The sequence below is a fragment of the Seriola dumerili genome, unplaced genomic scaffold (assembly GCF_002260705.1).
Source record: "Seriola dumerili isolate Sdu_G_001 unplaced genomic scaffold, Sdu_1.0 BDQW01001124.1, whole genome shotgun sequence".
NCBI lineage: Eukaryota > Metazoa > Chordata > Actinopteri > Carangiformes > Carangidae > Seriola > Seriola dumerili.
Genome location: NW_019175379.1, coordinates 843,517 through 860,902, shown reverse-complemented (window position 1 = coordinate 860,902; position 17,386 = coordinate 843,517). Strand labels below are relative to the sequence as shown.

Genomic DNA, 17,386 nt, shown 5'->3' with positions numbered 1-17,386 from the left:
GTATTGTCACTGTGAACATGTTAGCATGTGATTCAAAGCACTGCGCTGTGGTCAAGATGTTGACCTAAACACCATAATAAACTAAAATGGTGAACGTGATAAACATTACACCTGCTATACATTAGCATGCTAGCCACTATGACCATGTTAGCATGCTACAGTTAGCATTTAGCTCACTCTCTCACAGCTAGCATAGCGGTAGCCTCTTAGTCTTCTGAAGGATTTAGTTAGCTCAAGATGAGGATCATTTTCTTGAATAATAGGAAAACTACATCCCTCAGTTTATCTAAAGAATTCAGAATCACCTAATTTGGAGATGCACAGTTTTCAATGGACAGCGACAATAGTTAGTATGGACAGATGCACAGCTGCCTCTTCTCCCATTAAATAAATGTATAAACAGATAATATTTTATGGGATTTGTGCAAAATACTTTGCTGTTGCTCTCCAACAGTAGCTCAATTACATATAGCACAACTATTTGCTGGGGATACATTTGTCATGCTTGAGTCCACACATTACAGTATATTTCACAATACAATGAAGGTTCATTTACATATCCTATAGTGGTGTCCACCTCCAGTATAAAGTGGTAATTTGTGCAGGGAATAGGAGGGTCACATAACAAACCCACATAAATAAAATAAATACCCACAACTGGAAAACATCACTAGACTCAGCACAAGTTTTATGTGCTGAGCCCATTAAGTATATTTGTATTGCTTAACATTGGCTTCTCTTAGTCCCATACCTCCACAGCGACAGTATAACACTATAAGTCATACTTTAAAACCTACATCGTCTCAGCACTTTAGTTTCCCTGTACAATAAAGCAACATGTGTCCCTATTAACTGTCTCCTCAGGCTACAGAATGGGTTGTTGTGATAATGCTTTAAATAGCTCAACACCAGTCCACACATCTTCTGTATCTCATAATTACTTCGTCTGAGGTGAGGTGGTCATTTGTGGCCACGGTTACTCAATAATGCATCCATTCAAAGACGATGAAAATGATCACTTGTGCTGCTGTTTTCCTGCCATCATAAAAGGCATGAGATCGTGTGGGTGTATGTGCAAGGAGAATTGCTCTATAGCTAGTCAGCATCAGAGGAGAGACCGCATACAGTATTTACCTAGAGGAATGTATGAATAAATTGCATGTGAAGCCTGACAGTTCATGTATACCTAGCTATAAGGTGGGGGTCTCTGAACATTTTACCACTTTACTGGAGAGATTTCAAGTCCTACAAATCCTTCCTTTCTACAATCAAATCACATTTTTTACTTTGAAATCATATCTTCCATGATGGGCCTTTTGTTGTTTAGTTTCGAAAACGATCCACAGCTTGTTCCTTGTTTATTATTTATGAGGTTCCTTTTGTTCAGTTCTAAAAGCCTTTTCTTGAGCATTTCTTCCAGCTCTACTTTGAAATTATCCCCAGCAGCCTCACACATGATGATGAAACTGTTTACGAGGGAGTTAATATGACTTTCACCCTAATAAGCCTGAAATGACAGAGAGAAAACCAACATGTAGACAACGCTGTATCCGCTCCTGCCACAGCACCACCAATTTATTCTTCTTCTTTGTAGATACAGTATTTCAAACATCTGTCTTAGTCCAGATGTGAGGTTACTACAGCATCTTAATAAACAAAACACAACCTAAATAAAAATGGCACATTTTTAAAGACAGTTTTTTTTCCCCCAGACACAGTTCATACGTATCATCCACCTGGGCGATGATGGAGTGACAGATTAGTCCTGGTCTGTCTGGAGGAGTAACACTGTGGAGTGCGTGCTGGTGTAGTGCGTCAGCTGAGTGTGCCAAGTCTGTGTCTATGTCTCAGCGTTGTCGAGAGAAGAGGTTCCTCAGAGCGTTGTTGTAGTTCTTATTAAAGGCGGTGTATATGAGCGGGTTGAAGAATGAGTTGGAGTAGCCAAGCCACAGGAAGATGCTCTTCCAGATGGGCGGGATGTCGCAGGAGCACAGCGGCACAATGAGCTCGGTGATGAAGAAGGGAATCCAGCAAAGTACAAACACGCCAATCAAAATGCCTACCATCAGCGCCGCCTTTTTCTCCTTCTGCTCGCGCCACGTGTCCCCATCTGTCTGGAAGGTCACGGTGGCGTGTCGCACAGTAAACACCATCTGTGGCTGCTGTGTTTCCTCCTTTACCTGGGAGGCAGCCGATCAGACATAGAAGAAAGATAAAAGAATAAAAGAAATCAGTTACTCTATTGATTCATTAATCAATCTGTCAAACCCGGTTAGCATGAGAATCAGAAATGCAATATTCTTTAACAATATAGGCCAAAGAAAAGCAGTTACTCAAGTGAACATTTTGTGGCTGCTCAACAAAAGATGGATTATATGCTGCTGAACAGAACTGTGAATCAACAGGTGGATCAACAATCCAAAGCTTATTCTTTCATTTCATACAGACATACACACACACACATACGCAACACAGAGCATGAAGCTGGAGCCGTGTCTTAATCTGCATTATTTTCAAGCAGCCAATTTTGTGGCATTTCACAAACATACTGCGCAGCCAGGAAAAGGGAAAAGAAAATGTCAACATTTATCTGCTGACTTTCTCGCCTCTTTATTTGTTGCCTAGCGCAGCTCAAGGCTGACTTTTATTTTTTGTTTATCAGGTCAAGTCGTCCGGGTCCTTTTGCAGCAAAACAGCTTTTATAAAAATGTGTCGGAAATAAGAGTTCAGACTAATACTGTAAACTGTTTGTTTCTGTTGGATATCTAAACAAGAAACTGCGCAGGGACGGAGGAATTCGTCCACTCTGGAGTAAAATTTGTTAAATCAATACGGGTCAGCGGAGGCCTAACTGATAAGATGGATGAAGCAAATCCATTTACAGCAGAGGCCAGAAGTTAAAAGCATAGTGCTGTTGGGAAGGCGGTTTCATATTCAATGGATGGTTTAAGCAACCTCAACATTATATACTAGATGATGCAGTAGCTAAAATGGGCACTTAACTGCAAATCCCCCTTTATACAGCGAATCACCGAACTATGATCTGCCTTCAACCTAAGACACTAGACCTCAAATGTCTTATCCCAACTTCCCATTACCTGATAATCTTTTGTAATATTATCACCTTAAAGTCGACGTGCCGACAAACAGGCACATAAACACTGTCCTCTGTAGTTATTTCTGTACATCTCTCTTTTGTCTTTTGCTACATTTTTATAGTGTATTCCTGCTCCTGTGTGCTTGCACATGATGCCACCTGTCATTACTTCCTCATGCCGAAAACAACAAAACAGAGGATTTCACATTACCTTCAATAATGAGATACATAACATCTAGAATGATTCTTGTTTTTTTGGGTGCTTTCTGATCCGCCACCTCCGCGGTTAAGGTTAAGGTTAAGGTTAAAGTTAAGGTTAAGGTTAAGGTTAAGGTTAAGGTTAAGGTTAAGATTAAGGTTAAGGTTAAGGTTAAGGAAAGACTGTGTTCAGGCCAGTAATGCAAGGTGAAACTCTGTTTTGCTCTCTATATGAAAATACCTTAACATTTCTGTTTGTGTTTGAATTAAACCAAAACTACATAAAGTGCTAATTAGACAGCTTTAGAGATGCTGGTAGGTGCATTTTAAAAAAAAAAAAAAAAGAACTTTGGACAGAGCTGTTTCCCCTTTGCCTCCAGCTAAGCTAATTATGTGATAGCTCTAACTTAACACTGACAAGGAGCAGGAGAAAGAATGTGAATCACGGTCTCCAGTGAGATTTTCTGATGAGGCCAGTCTCCGATGTGCAGATATGGCAGTTTTTTTTCTACCTTGTGAATTTTTCATCTGCTTCTTTTATGTTAAAAGGGTATAAGTAATCAAGAAAGAAAGACAAGTGTACTTTATATGTTGAAGGTCAGGTAATTCAGTCAGGAAGCTAGACTGTTGTAGAGTAAGAAGTCTGTCAGTTTTTATATTTTCAGCGACATGAACCATTTTCTGAAACGATATTTTACATTAGTCTTGAGTTATTTGTGCAACTAGGCCAAGAATTAGTAGAATCATACCTGTCAATACACTCTATTTCTGGTGTGGTAAGTGTATATGTGCAAGTCTGAATGTCTTTCAGTGGGTGCTGTTGAAGGATGAGAGCAGGAGGTTTATTATCTTGGATGTTAATGCCACCCATAATATCAGGGCTCCGTGTTGACGCTTTGCAGGGCTCTGTGCCTCAGCTCTTCAATGTACGCTGGGAGATAATGAGAATAAACTTTGGCTGGTGTAATGAGACATGTATAAAGCTGCTGGTATGTCTGTGGAAAGCAAAATTACTTATAAAACATATTCCGTTTAATTGCTGTAGCGACAAGAGCGATTGCCTGTGTAATGAAACTTGACATAAAAGTCAGCCTACGAAAGCAAAAGGAAGAAAAAACACAGAGCTAATTCATTGGACAATTGTTCCTCCTTGACCATGTTATCCTAATTTCAGGCCAACTGATGTCATACATACATAACTAAGACTTCAAAGTACATGCATTACATAAAAACTTCACTTAGTATTTTCTGTGAACCTCTTCTTCCTTCGGTGGATTATTGCCAGAATGTTCAGACACTGATTTTCATAAATAGCTTTTCATAGGTGAAAGAACAAGATGTCTCTAAAATGTCTAAAAGTAGCGTAATACCTATCATTGACGTGTATTTTTTTTGAGAAATTGCATTTCCCATCATGACGGCAGGTGAAAAGTGAGTGCAAACACAATTTTCACAGGGAAAATTTGCCTGATTATAGATTCACCCATGCTTGTGGAATAGATCTAGCCCTTAGTGTCCGCTGATTAGAGAAACGCCAAAGCCAGAAAAGGTGCAGTGGGTCATTAAAGATGCTGGAGGTGGTATTTATAGCCCCTCTACCTTCTGCCTACGCACATTAGCAAGCCGCTGGTGATCAGCAGGATGGCTTCAATTATTTGTCCGTATGCTCATACATCAGATTCTTAGGTTTCCCTGATTACTGATGAATAGCTCATCAGAGAAAATAATAAATAATTGCACAGCAACCCATATTTGTGGGTCAGGGGCATCAGCCAGTTGATTTGATATCAGAGGGGGAGGATAATGATAGTGTGACTTATAAGGATGAGGGGTTATGAGAAGGAAATGGATTTTAACAGAGGAAATGAACAATCACCTCAGCCATCGGTGTGATCGTGTTGGTCTTGCGGGAGCCAATCCGAAACTTGGCAGCCTTGTAGATCTTCCAATAAACAAACAGCACCACGCACAGAGGGAGGTAAAACGCTCCGAAGGTGGAGAAGATTGTGTAAGACGGCTCCTGGCTCACCTGGCACTTCATCCCCTCTGAGTAGGTCTCCCCCCAGCCGAAGAGAGGCGACAGGGAGATGATGGAGGACAGCAGCCACGTCAGAGCGATCATCACATTGGAGATTTTTTTGCGTGTCTTGAGCGTGTACTCCAGGTGCCTGGTGATGGACCAGTAGCGGTCCAGCGCGATGGCCGTCACATTCCAGATGCTGGCCGTGCAGCACAGCACGTCAAAGGAGATCCACACCTGGCACAGCACGCGGCCCAGTTTCCACAGCCGGCCGTTCAGCTCATGGACGAGACTTAGAGGCATGACCAGGGCGGCCACCATCACGTCGGAGATTGCCATTGAAGCCACAAGGTTGTGGGGGACCCGGTGGAATGTCCTCACCCTTAGGATGGTCACCAGCACCAGCAAGTTCCAGACAAAGGTGGCCACCGCTAGCATCGCCAGCAAAGTAAGAGTGAGCACACTGAAAACAGAGAAGGGCCGGTAAATGTTTCCCCCGGAGTCATGGCCATCCAAAGCTCCACTGAAGTTGGCTGTTAGTATGCTGGTGTTGGGGTACGTCATGGTAGCTGCTCACGGCCCCGCAGCCAAGGGCCAAGACGATTCAGACAGAGTTTCTGCAGACAGTTGATGCATTCTGCAGCAGGGAGAAAGAAATGGAAGAAACCGGTTCAATGCGACTGTTAGCTCTCGCACAAAAAATACCTTTTGTATTTGTATGTGCTAAAGGTTAAAGATGCAATACTTACAAAAAATATACTGCTGGGTTTGCACCATTGTGTAAACGCACCAGTGTACGTCACCGTGTCATTCACAAGAGAGCAAGTTTAATGATTTGCTCACAATAGTAAAAAGCACTTGAGTTTCTCATTTCAGCTGTCAAGCAACCTGCCTACAACTTTCAAGTGCAATTTCATCTGCTGTGAAAAAGGCTCAAAAGTACTCTGGGACATCTCTGGGTCTGGAAAAGACCATACATATTCAGTTTCATCATCCCACTGCTGTCCTTTGATTTGCATGAAAGTCAGGTCTCTATTGCAAAAATTAACTGTTTTTTAAGTGGAGTCTTTTCTGCTCTCATTTGCTCTCGTTGGGGGAACGTCTCATTTTCATATCCAATAGAGAGATCCCTCTGTTAAGTAGCATTGTGGAGTTACACGTTTTTTTAGGTGGTTACAAAGAGTGGCATCTATTTTCACTTTAAGCAAGAGTGTCTGTTGGAGAGATACTCACGGAACTGCCTCGGATTCCAGCTCTGTCAATACATTCACAGGAGAGGCTGGACAAGTCGCGACGTCTACACGACACGATCTTCAACCTTGCGGGCACAATGCATCTCAGATCACCAACCACCTCTAGCTAGATGTTGTAAAGTTTGATCTTTACCAACTACAACTGCTGTATACACTTGCAAGTGGCATAATTAAGCAATTCATATTTTATATGATTCCAGCTATCACATTAACTAAAAACTTTGAAATCAAAATTATGCAAAAGCATTTGGCTATCCTCAGAAATCTGTAATTTTGTCCAGAATACATTGTTATGTTAACGAAGACACATTTGACTCACATTTTTAAGCAGCATCACTGGGGGCATTAATGATTTCATGCATCGTGTTTTGGAAAACATATTCAGATGCGCCTGATTTGTCTAAGGATGTTAATTTTAATCATTAATCATGATGCATTATTTATAAATGCCCAGTTTAAACTTCTGCTCCTGCTTTAACCAATTCCTAAAAACTACTCTCGCTTCAAACAATCTTTCCAGGCTTTTTAAAAATACAGATCACCATTTCTTATCTTGACCCAGTGTATCTACCTTTAGACTAGAGTTTCACCCATGATCTTGAATATCAAATATAATCATTCATTTTGCATGTTTTCTCCTGTGACATTGTCATGAGGGGATCTGGATGACTTGCTCAGGTTTTCTTCCCAGGCCTCTGGGTACAGTGCAAGTGTCCATAATGAGTGTAGCTAATGCATATAATTCAGTTGATATAATTGGCCCTAATTGAGATTGATTTAAATTGCAAGATTTACTCACCAGCATAATATTCTTGTAGCTATCTGGCTCCTAATGACATTACTTTTAGCTGTATTATTGACGCATTATTCTGTCTGATGAATAAATCAATCAAGTGTTTTTTGAATTTACAAGTACATGTTGATTTTTCTGCCGGAAAAAAAAAAATCAACAGAAGAAGAAGTTAAGATACATATAATGCTTTATTCATGTTTTTACACCCATGGGGTCGTGTCAGATTGATCTGCTTGTTATCAATCTCTGGGCTTCATCAATAAGGCCCGACGGGTAACAACAATACGAACCATGTCCCTGTCAGCCGCAGTATTTATGTGACATGTGACACTGTCTCTTAGCATCACAAACCATGCCCTCAAATCAAAGGGTCCAGCCAAGCACACCCATAGGCCCCGCACTCTCTCTTCTCCCCGCTCCTATTAACAAGCCTAATAGCCATGAAATTGGACAACCGTTATGAGGGGAACAGTCAATCAAACATGCGGCATTTAGGAAAGCCATCCCATAATTTCTCTGCTGACATCACAGGCCAGGTGTCTCGAACAGCGGCTGTCATTCACTCTGTGAAAGACAGACACACAATGCGGGAAGGCGCAGGAAAACACATGCAAATGCATTTTAGTGAGAGGAGTGAGAAGGGAGACACTGATAGACAGGAAGACGAGGATCGTGTTCACTTCTGTCAACGGAAAATAGCTGAATATATTTACATCTCTATTCTAGAGGGGTTTTTAGACGGATGTATGGGTAAAGTGTCACTTCAGGTTCGGTCGCTGACTGGAGACTTACAGGTGCCAGCTGGTTCACTGGGCATATTTATTTGAGAACCTTGTGGGGATTTCAGTTTACTGTAAGAAATTAAACTGGGACAGAGGTTGGTTATCATCTCATTACCTATCATAAGGTCTGTGCACTTATATTTTTTAGTGCAAGTAGGAGGACAGAGGTAACAATGGTAGTTCTAACAGACAATTTTCATGTTCCTGCCACAGCTGCAGCAAGGAGATATTTCCAGTCCCCATATATTTCATTACAATTTCATTATAATTTGAAAATGACCAAAGTAAATAAATTCCTTTCTGAGTTTCACAAGCCCTTACTGCAAAGGATGCACCAGATGCTGCAGAAATCAAGATGCTGTTCACTGTTTCATGGGTGGCCACAAACTTAGATCAATGTGCTGTTTTATTTACTGTTATTTCCAGCCACACCAATGTAATCTTCTGAAAGAAAGAAAAAAGTAAATTGTGAATACTGTGTTATGATATTTGCATATTGTTTCTGCTTCTTCTGTTTATATTTTCAGGGTTTTTAAAAAAAAAATTTTTAACACCCTTCTCTGCAGTCACCTTGCTGATAAAAAAACATTTCCAACAAAGCACTGAAAGCTGCCAGATGCAATATCAGGTAGAACAAAACAAAACAAAAAAACAGCAAGAATGTGAATGGCATTCTCTTTGTGTAAAGCTCTCCATCCTGAATAGGCTGTACGCTCATTTGTTACACTATTTTCTCCAAGGAGAGTTTTCCTGAGGCTGACATTTCAGGTGGGGGAGGTATGTGGATGTGTCCTTATAATAAGGCAGCATGAAGCAAACCTTTAGTGGAGTGGTAAATAAGCTGTTTATTTAGCAGCTCTTGCTTTTTATCTGTGGTTAGAGGACCATGATTTCAAACCTATGCAATGTGTCTCTTTAAAAAAAAAAAATTTAAGCCATTCAGCTATAACTCGTTGAAAAAGAAAACTACATGTACATGTGCTTTACTGATAGAAACTCACACTTTATGAGAGATTTAAATGTGAGTGTTTTTTTCCCCCATGGATAACTTTCATCATTCAACATTTAGGCTACAATTCCCCATGGTGCACCCATTGCCCCACGAGGTTTCCTGTATGCACTAGACTCTGCTTATAAGATGATAATCAGCCAAGACACTTGTTACACATCATCTCAGACACACAGCCTCACTTTTAAATGCTATTTCTTGTTTGAAAAGAAAACTCGGCGACCAACGGTTCATACATATATATATATAACTCACCCCATCAACAGTTCGGCACGCGGCAGTCCTGCACGAGAAGATCTCTGCTCGGTCTCAACCTCTCCATCGAAATTCACTTGGCTGCTCTTGTCAGAGGACTGATTGAAACCGCCTGGCTCAGTGTTGATGACAGCGGAGAGACACCTCGCACTGAGGATACAGAGGCGCTGGAATGAACCACGCACTGGATCGGGAAGGGGGAACTGGCAAACACTGCGTTTTCTGGGCATGTGGGAGACTTGAGTGCGTGTGTTATTTTCTGGCGTGCACTTCCCCCGCGAGCAACAGCTTTTTCTTTACAGAGGCGTGCGGTGTGGCAGAGGACGATGCCTCTGTCTCCGTACACTCTCGGTGTTGCTCAGAAAACGTTCCCTCCTTTCCCATTAGTCTTACTCCGCAGTGATCAGAGGCTGCACGAGGAGACAGGTATCCCGCTGATTTATGATGGATGATGCTTCCACGCGACCACCTATGAAACTCCCAGGGTATTTCTCCCATCTCCCGCCGACTGAGATTAATCCACATTTCCCGTAAAGTAATTCAAATCTCATTTGTTGGCAACTTGTAATCAAGTTTCTTCCGATTGGGTTCTATCTGGAATATCCAGTGGGACATCTCCTTTGTCCCGTGACTATGTCCTGAGAACATCTCCCTGGACAATACATTTAATTAAACCATCATAGTCGCCTCCTGCAATGAGACTCCACTTACAGGAAGAGAACACTGAAACTGTTCAACAAACCATCTGTCCATTAACAACCTGCTTTAAAGATGTTTTCATTTTGAAAATAAATGATCTTGCTAATGACTGATAATTACCTTCTCTATCAACAGACATGGAGCTGAAGAGCAGGGAGGCTGATCTAAAAAAAGATCTATGCTTCCTATCAGACTTGATAATGTCAGGCAGTTACTGTGAAGGTAACTGACATTCAGCTATGTCCTATAATATAACACAGCACCAGCACAGAGCAGTGCCCTGACTATAAACTGGCTGTTTAGTGTCATAGAAACTACAGTAACTGATAATAAATGGAAACACATATAAAAGTTGTTGGACCATCATAGAAAAAATAGAGCCTGTATTTGTTGCATCACAGCCTCCATTAAGTCCCATATTAAAACACTGCATGCACTTGGGTTTCAGCTGCTACTGCAGTGTAAATGTCACAGTCAGTGGCTTTACAGTAACTGGTCACCAGCCACCTCTTTTACCTCAGCAACCTTGGAGGTTACAATAAGTGTTTATTGCTGCTTGTGTGAACACTTCTTCCTAATCCATGGGATTTGTTTGAAACACCTGCTTAAAGAGAGTGAGTGTGGTTCAATTAGTAACCATGACATATGCTGCTGCATGCATGTTAAGGCACACTAGGAGTTTATCACATCATCACCTGCTCGAGGAAAAACATATTTGAGAAGCTGTAGTGCCCTTTCCCTTTCGCCTTCCCAACCCCTCTAATTACCCCCCCACCCCACCCCACCCCACTTAACTCCTCCATACAGGTGATGCTGCTGCACAAAATCAAATCAGCTTAGCAGTTAATTCTGCAGTCACTGCTGAATAACCTGCTTTGCAAAATTGTGTCTTGCTAATTATAGGGCTATGAAGGCACTAATGCAACCTGTTTAAAGTGTCAGTGCAAAGCGGCCCCTATTAAAACAGATGACATACTTGTGCTTCCAGCTGTTTAGCTGAAAGTGCACTGCAGTAAGCTCAGATGAAAACACTGGGAGGGCTCATATCGTGCAGTATAGTCTCTGTCTTCACAAAAAAGAAAAAGTGTGAACACTAATCAAGCTTATAGTATTTAAGTCTGTCACCGGAAAAATCACACTGTGTGCTGCTCCGAGCAGATACGACTCACCTTGCTCATACTGAAGACAAGCATCACACTCCCTCTGGTCTCAGGGGTATTTTTTCTCTCTGCACATTACTGTAAATCACATCTCTGACCTTGTCCCTCCAGACTGGTCTCATCCCCATAAATAGCTAGTCATCAATTATTCCTATTACTACCAGAATTTAACACTGTCAGCAAATACAACTTGATGTTGTAGGTGCTGGAAAAATGACCAGAGAGAAAAATGGGACGCGGTCTCGGATCAGGGACTTTGGTGCTAAACCTGCCACATAAATTCAGCGGTGTGCCTTAGGGTCTGGCCTGCAGTAATTGTGCAATGAGTGACTGAATGTTAAACACAGAGAAACATGGGATTTCACATAAGGTCACTTTCTGTTTGCTGCATATGATCCCACAATGTCACATCTGAGTCATACGTATAAATGTGTTTTAAAACCTGGACTGCTCTGATGACGCAGTATCATGATCTATTGAATCTTTCACTGGTGCATTTGTTTCCAAGTGCAGCTCCACACCACTTTGGTAATTGTAGCGTCGAGCTGTTTATTAGCTGCTCAGTATTTTATTTTATTTTTTTTACACACTTTCATGTTATTAATTTCACATGCAGTAGAAAAGCCTGTGTGTAAGATGTCCTAAGGTGACAATAAATAATGAAACAGGTTAAATGTGCTGTGGAAGATAAATGGCTAAACGTTTGAACTTGAATTCTTAAGGTTGACGCTGTCAAGCTCTACTGTCACTCCTTCCTGAAAGTTAATGACATCTGTTCGCGCTGTACCACCCTCTCCTAATTACAGTATCAGTGTGTGTCAGTAGTTGGCTGGAGCGGAGTAGGTTCAGACAGACAAGGTGTTAGGTTGTGATGTGCTGAGGCAAGCAGCACTGGCCCAGTGGATGAAGGAAAAGAAAAAGTGATTCAATGGGAAGACGGAGGAGAGTGGAGGTCCTGTTTGACGAGAATACACAGGGAGCAGAAAAAAAAATCAATGTTCCCACCTAGTGTGTGCTCAAAAAAGATTTTTTTTTAAAGGTTGACTCAATGTGACAATGACCTCGGGTACAGGATGCATTCCAATAACTGCACCACACCATGTACATCAACAGTGTGTTCTCTAACCTGACAATATCATGCAGTCTAATGATGTAGAAAAATATCATTTTTGTGATTCAGAGAGATGTTTGTGCACGTCTGTGGTGAATACTGATGCTGTTGTGTTGTTCTTTTGGATTAAATTTTGTTCCTGCCATTGCAAAACTTACTGTCTTGCACAGGCATTAATTTACAAGGAGAAACTTTTCTCTGAAATTTGCTAATACTGAAATGGAAGCATTATTTTGTAATTGTACCTTGTTACCCACTAAAATGGGAAATAAGCGTTTGAAATATTTGACTTAAGAAACAGTTAGACAATAAAAAGACTCAGAACTTGGTTTTATTCCATCTTAATTACTGTCCAGCAACGTGAACCTGTAATCTGAAGATATGGCAAGTAGTACAAAACAGAGCAGCTTGCATGGTTCTTAAGATCATATGTTGCAACCATGTGTAACCCGTATATAATACATAGGGGTACTAAAATCTTATATATCGATTAGGAGTGTGGTTGCCATGGTGGTTTCATGTTGTTTCCCGTGGGAGCACAATACACTCTGCACACCTAGTGTAGGTAGCGCTATGTGCTGTTTCCCAAAAGCCCTTCACTTTCCCTTGTGACCTCCTCCTGAAACGGCTTGAGAACGTGCTGCAGATCAGCTAAAGAATACTTGGTAGGAAACACCACAGAAAACCCTTGAATATTTATACATGTCAGCGCTAATAAGCTGTTATTTTATTAGAATCCTGACTGTGAACTTGAGGGAGACAGCTTCTGTCGAGTTGTTAGTGTTGAAATCCCGGTGAGTTTTAGCACACATTCTTTGCCAGTCTGTTGCTAGCAACTGTGAGGAGAGATAATACACGATATATTTCCTGTCTAATTTCAGATACTTTTCACAAAAAGCAGTCGAGCTAATAACAATTATTGTCTAATGTTTGCTCTGTACTTTGGTGTGTTTTGTATCATTGTTTTAATGTTCTGAGAAGATCGCTAACGCTAATCGCGAGTGCTTATCGCTAGCCGTTGGCCCTCAGTTAGAAGGGTATCGTAGCGCCAATTGCTGGTTTGAGTTGTGGAACAGCTCCAAGCTGTATGAAATATATATAATAATAAAGTAAAGTAATAAAATATATAATAATAAAGGCCCATTGTACATATCCCATTTACATTACAGCCATTTGTCAGTGGAGATAACTTGTCTTAATGTTTGTAGTACAGTTGTATTGTTGTTGAACTGAGCTCGATTGTTGAAGGTGTATGTTGGAAGGTTAATAGTGATAATTTAATTCATAAAATGTGATGCGTAAAAAATGTTGAAACAGTGAAAAGTGACATGTTACAGGTAAAAGTGGTTATGTTAAAATACATAAACATATAATATGCACATATAAAGAGTAATTCATTTCATGTTAAATGAAGTATATCCTTAGTTATTGGTTACACTGCACATTGAGGTTTTATTTCAGACATAGAGAACAGAGTAACTTATCATTCTGCACTATTTGTGTAGATTGGTTTTTGTTTATCAGATAAAATCTGTGAGGAATCTGTGATGGCGAGCCTAACCTGTGAGATTGTGGATGAACGTGGAAATGGTGTGTCCATAGAAGACATCTGACCAGTTAGATTAATTCACATGGACCCCAGGTAAGGAAGCATGCACACTATTAACTCTGCCCAGGTAGTAGTACTAGTCACAGGTACAGAACATCCAACACACAAATCTGCACAGGGACAAAGAAACTGAACTCTTGCTTTTCTGACTCCATAATTTCATAGGAGTGCTGGAGTTGTGGATTTCAATATGAAGGGGACTGATCTATTTTTGTATTTTGTTTATTATTTTCCCATTTTGAAAGAGCTCTATCTTTACATTTTTATTTCATGTAGTTTGTGTATAAATTGCAGCGCTGTGTAAATTGTATTATTGCTGTGGAGCCATAAATCTGTCATCTATTCAATGTCGTCCTATCTCCTCTCCTCTTTAAATGCAAACTGCTCCTCCAACCTAGTTAGATGTTTGAGGTTTTGAACAAAATGCTTGCTTTGACAACTGCTGGATGGATTGTCATGAAATGTACTACACACAGTTATGTTTTTCTCTCAGGGGATAAGTCCCTCCTCCGGCAGCTAGCTTGCAGCTCCGCACCGCTCCGAGATGGGGCCAAGCTAGCTGCCTCCCCTGGCACCCATCTTATCTTAAGTCCATGTTCGAAATTTTACCTTTGGCACATTATCAGCTCGGTGTTGCAGGGTTCTGATAACTCCTAGTTTGTGTTCCGGTGGTTTGTGAGAGTTATAAAGTAGGTACTGGTCTGTGTTGGTGGGTTTCCTGTATACTCCAATATGGAGGCTCCTGTCGTCTTCAGTGTATACGGCAAAGTCCATAAAAGGCAAGCTGCTGTTTCTGACATCCTCTTGCGTGAACTTGATGTTTTCTATGAAGGCATGCACTTCCTTTCATATATCTGAACCAGTGGCTCAGTGCTGTTCCTCTGAAAGAGTTCAGGGCCCTGCTTTCTACTTCTTGCATACAGAGGTTTGCTACGATGGAAGATACTGGTGAGCCCATGGCACTGCCATGCTTTTGTCTGCCTTACTGGAAATAGGTGGTGTTTAGGCAGAGGGCCAGCAGTCCGCCTATCTGGTCTGGGTTGAGGTTGGTTCTATTGTTCAGGGCGGCAAGCGTTGCCTTACGGTTTCCACCGCCTCCATAGTTGGTATGCATGTAAACAAGTTTTGTGTGCAGGCCGTTTCTAATAAACTTTTAAATCGAGTGAGTGAATTGGGATTTACAGTGTAGGGTATGCACGAGGAAATGCAGCTCAGTTTCTCTCTGTGTACTCACTTCCACAATATGACTCACATTTTAAACTTTTTTTCACTGTTTCCTCTACAGTTTGCATTCTTCATCTCTTTCCCCCTTTTTTTTCCCCATCTCTTCACACTAATTCAACTGCTTCTTCATACAAATTCAAGGCAGCAATACAATTAAGTTTTAGCTAAACTAAATTAGAATAGCAGAAACCAGTAATCCCACTGCAATTTCTTCAGAAATTGCAGTTTCCAGTTATCATTATGTAATTGTCACTTGTGTGTAAGCTGTGATGATTTTAATTGTCACTATGAATATTTTTTATGGACCCCAGGATGAATAGCAAACAAGCACATATTCTTACACATCTTTCTTTAATTGGTGAGTTGTGATTTTTACCACACACCCCTCTCAATCAAATATCTTCTTTATTTCCTCTCTTGAAGTTGTGGTTGATGCACACAGTCTGTCATTCCACCTTAGTGATCTCCCCTGAACTGTTCAGCCGGTTCTTAGTTGTTGCACATAATATAGGGGACAGAAATGTCGATATTGTACAGTAATCATCTTGATAAATTGCTCTGACCCTGTGTCGTGCTGTCAACTTGAAAACTGGAAACACTGCTATGTTACTAGCATTTCAAGCAGCAGCAGATGGCAGAATGAAAGTTAACATAGGAAGAAATGGTCAAATTGTTACTGCAAGGATATATGATGTGTTGCTGTCAACATCAATGTCAGTATACAACGCTTTTTCTTCCAGCACTTATTTATTCATGAGTCCTCACACAAGTTAGCTGACTGGGTGAATCTGAGAGATGCTATTACTATTTGTTTTCAGCGGAGTAAATATGTTCTTAAAGTGCTATTTTCCCTTATGGTGTGTACTGATCTGTCAATTTATATGTGGATTTATCAGGCAGGGAAGGATTTCCTTGTCTCTTTCCTCTTGCATTTGAATGACCACGATGCAGATTATGTATTCAGTCTTATTCACACCTTTCCAAAGATGACACATTGAGTGCAAAGCATTTCAAAAACACAATGAGTCAGTGCATGCATTATGAATCTTTGGTCACTTCACTCCCTGTGTGACAGGCATTATAGATGTCTGTCAAAACATGAATCCACATGTCTTTTATCCTAAATGAATTCCCAGTTCAAACTCTTGAGGGAGAATCTGATTGTTCCAGATGGGTTTGTCATTCTCTTGAATGAAGCTTTTTAATTCAAGCAGTTAAATGCCAGTTTGTGTTGGGCACTTCAAAGCATCTCAACCTCACCATAGAATTATTCTGCACAATAATCTCCTCTGCATTTAGCACGTTAAAATGCTGTCAATGAATTTAAGCATAAATCTAGCAGAGACGACTGCATGCAGTTATTTCCATTTTTAATGTTAAAACAAATCCGTCACTAAATACCTTAAATAATTACTATCCTTTGAATAATTGAAAAGAGTAGCTTACACATAAAACAAAAGCTAATTTGATCATTTTAATTTAATTATTCTTCAACAAGAATTTATAATTGAAATAGTTAATGAACTGTTGAAGTCTTTTTAACTGGAAATTGTCTAATTTCAGATCTTATGCCTCAAGTGATCCCCTGACTCATCTTTTAGGTGAATAGCCTGAGGTATTGCCCTAAAAAAAATAAGGAAATTAATAAAGCACTCAAGGTCATATGCCAGGAAACTCATAGGAACCATCTGTCTACTGCTCCTAGGGACCGGCCAAGGTAAAACAGGCTGAAGCTTCATATTTCTTTAAAATGACATTAGCATTTTCATGTGCAACAGTGAATAAGTGTGGCTTAGAATTACAATATGTTATCTAATATTGCTCTACTACAGCCAGGAACCTCTTTAAATGTACACTATTAGGTTGTTTGTTAACATCTGTGTTTTCAGTGGCTAACGCACGCATGTTTCAGCTTCACTGTCAGGGCCTGTTGATTTCGCTCCTTTTCATGTGTCTGGCACCTGGGCCTATTTCTTCCAATCCTCCTCTCACCTTGCTCAGTGAAAAATAAATTACACACACACACACACACACACACACACACACACACACACACACGCACACACTCACACTCTCTTACACACACCCCACGTATCACATATCTTCTCAGACAGCAGCCAGTGTGTCGGGAGCACTTCTGCAACAGTATGAAGGGCCCTTTAATGTGTAATTTGCT

The 17,386-nt window shown here is 40.7% G+C and overlaps 1 protein-coding gene across 1 annotated transcript; it reads right to left on the bottom strand.

The window, feature by feature from the left end:
• Window positions 1–1,847: 1,847 nt before the first annotated feature.
• Window positions 1,848–5,879, bottom strand: htr5a (5-hydroxytryptamine receptor 5A). Its single transcript, XM_022767253.1, has 3 exons — window positions 5,166–5,879; window positions 3,267–3,269; window positions 1,848–2,180 (listed from the first exon to the last, which is right to left on the bottom strand). Exons 1-3 carry the CDS (start codon window positions 5,877–5,879, stop codon window positions 1,848–1,850), a joined length of 1,050 nt encoding a protein of 349 aa, XP_022622974.1.
• Window positions 5,880–17,386: the final 11,507 nt, after the last annotated feature.

Coding starts and splice junctions, on each gene's coding strand:
- htr5a (XM_022767253.1), bottom strand. CDS start 5,879: ATGACGTACCCCAACACCAGCATACTAACAGCCAACTTCAGTGGAGCT.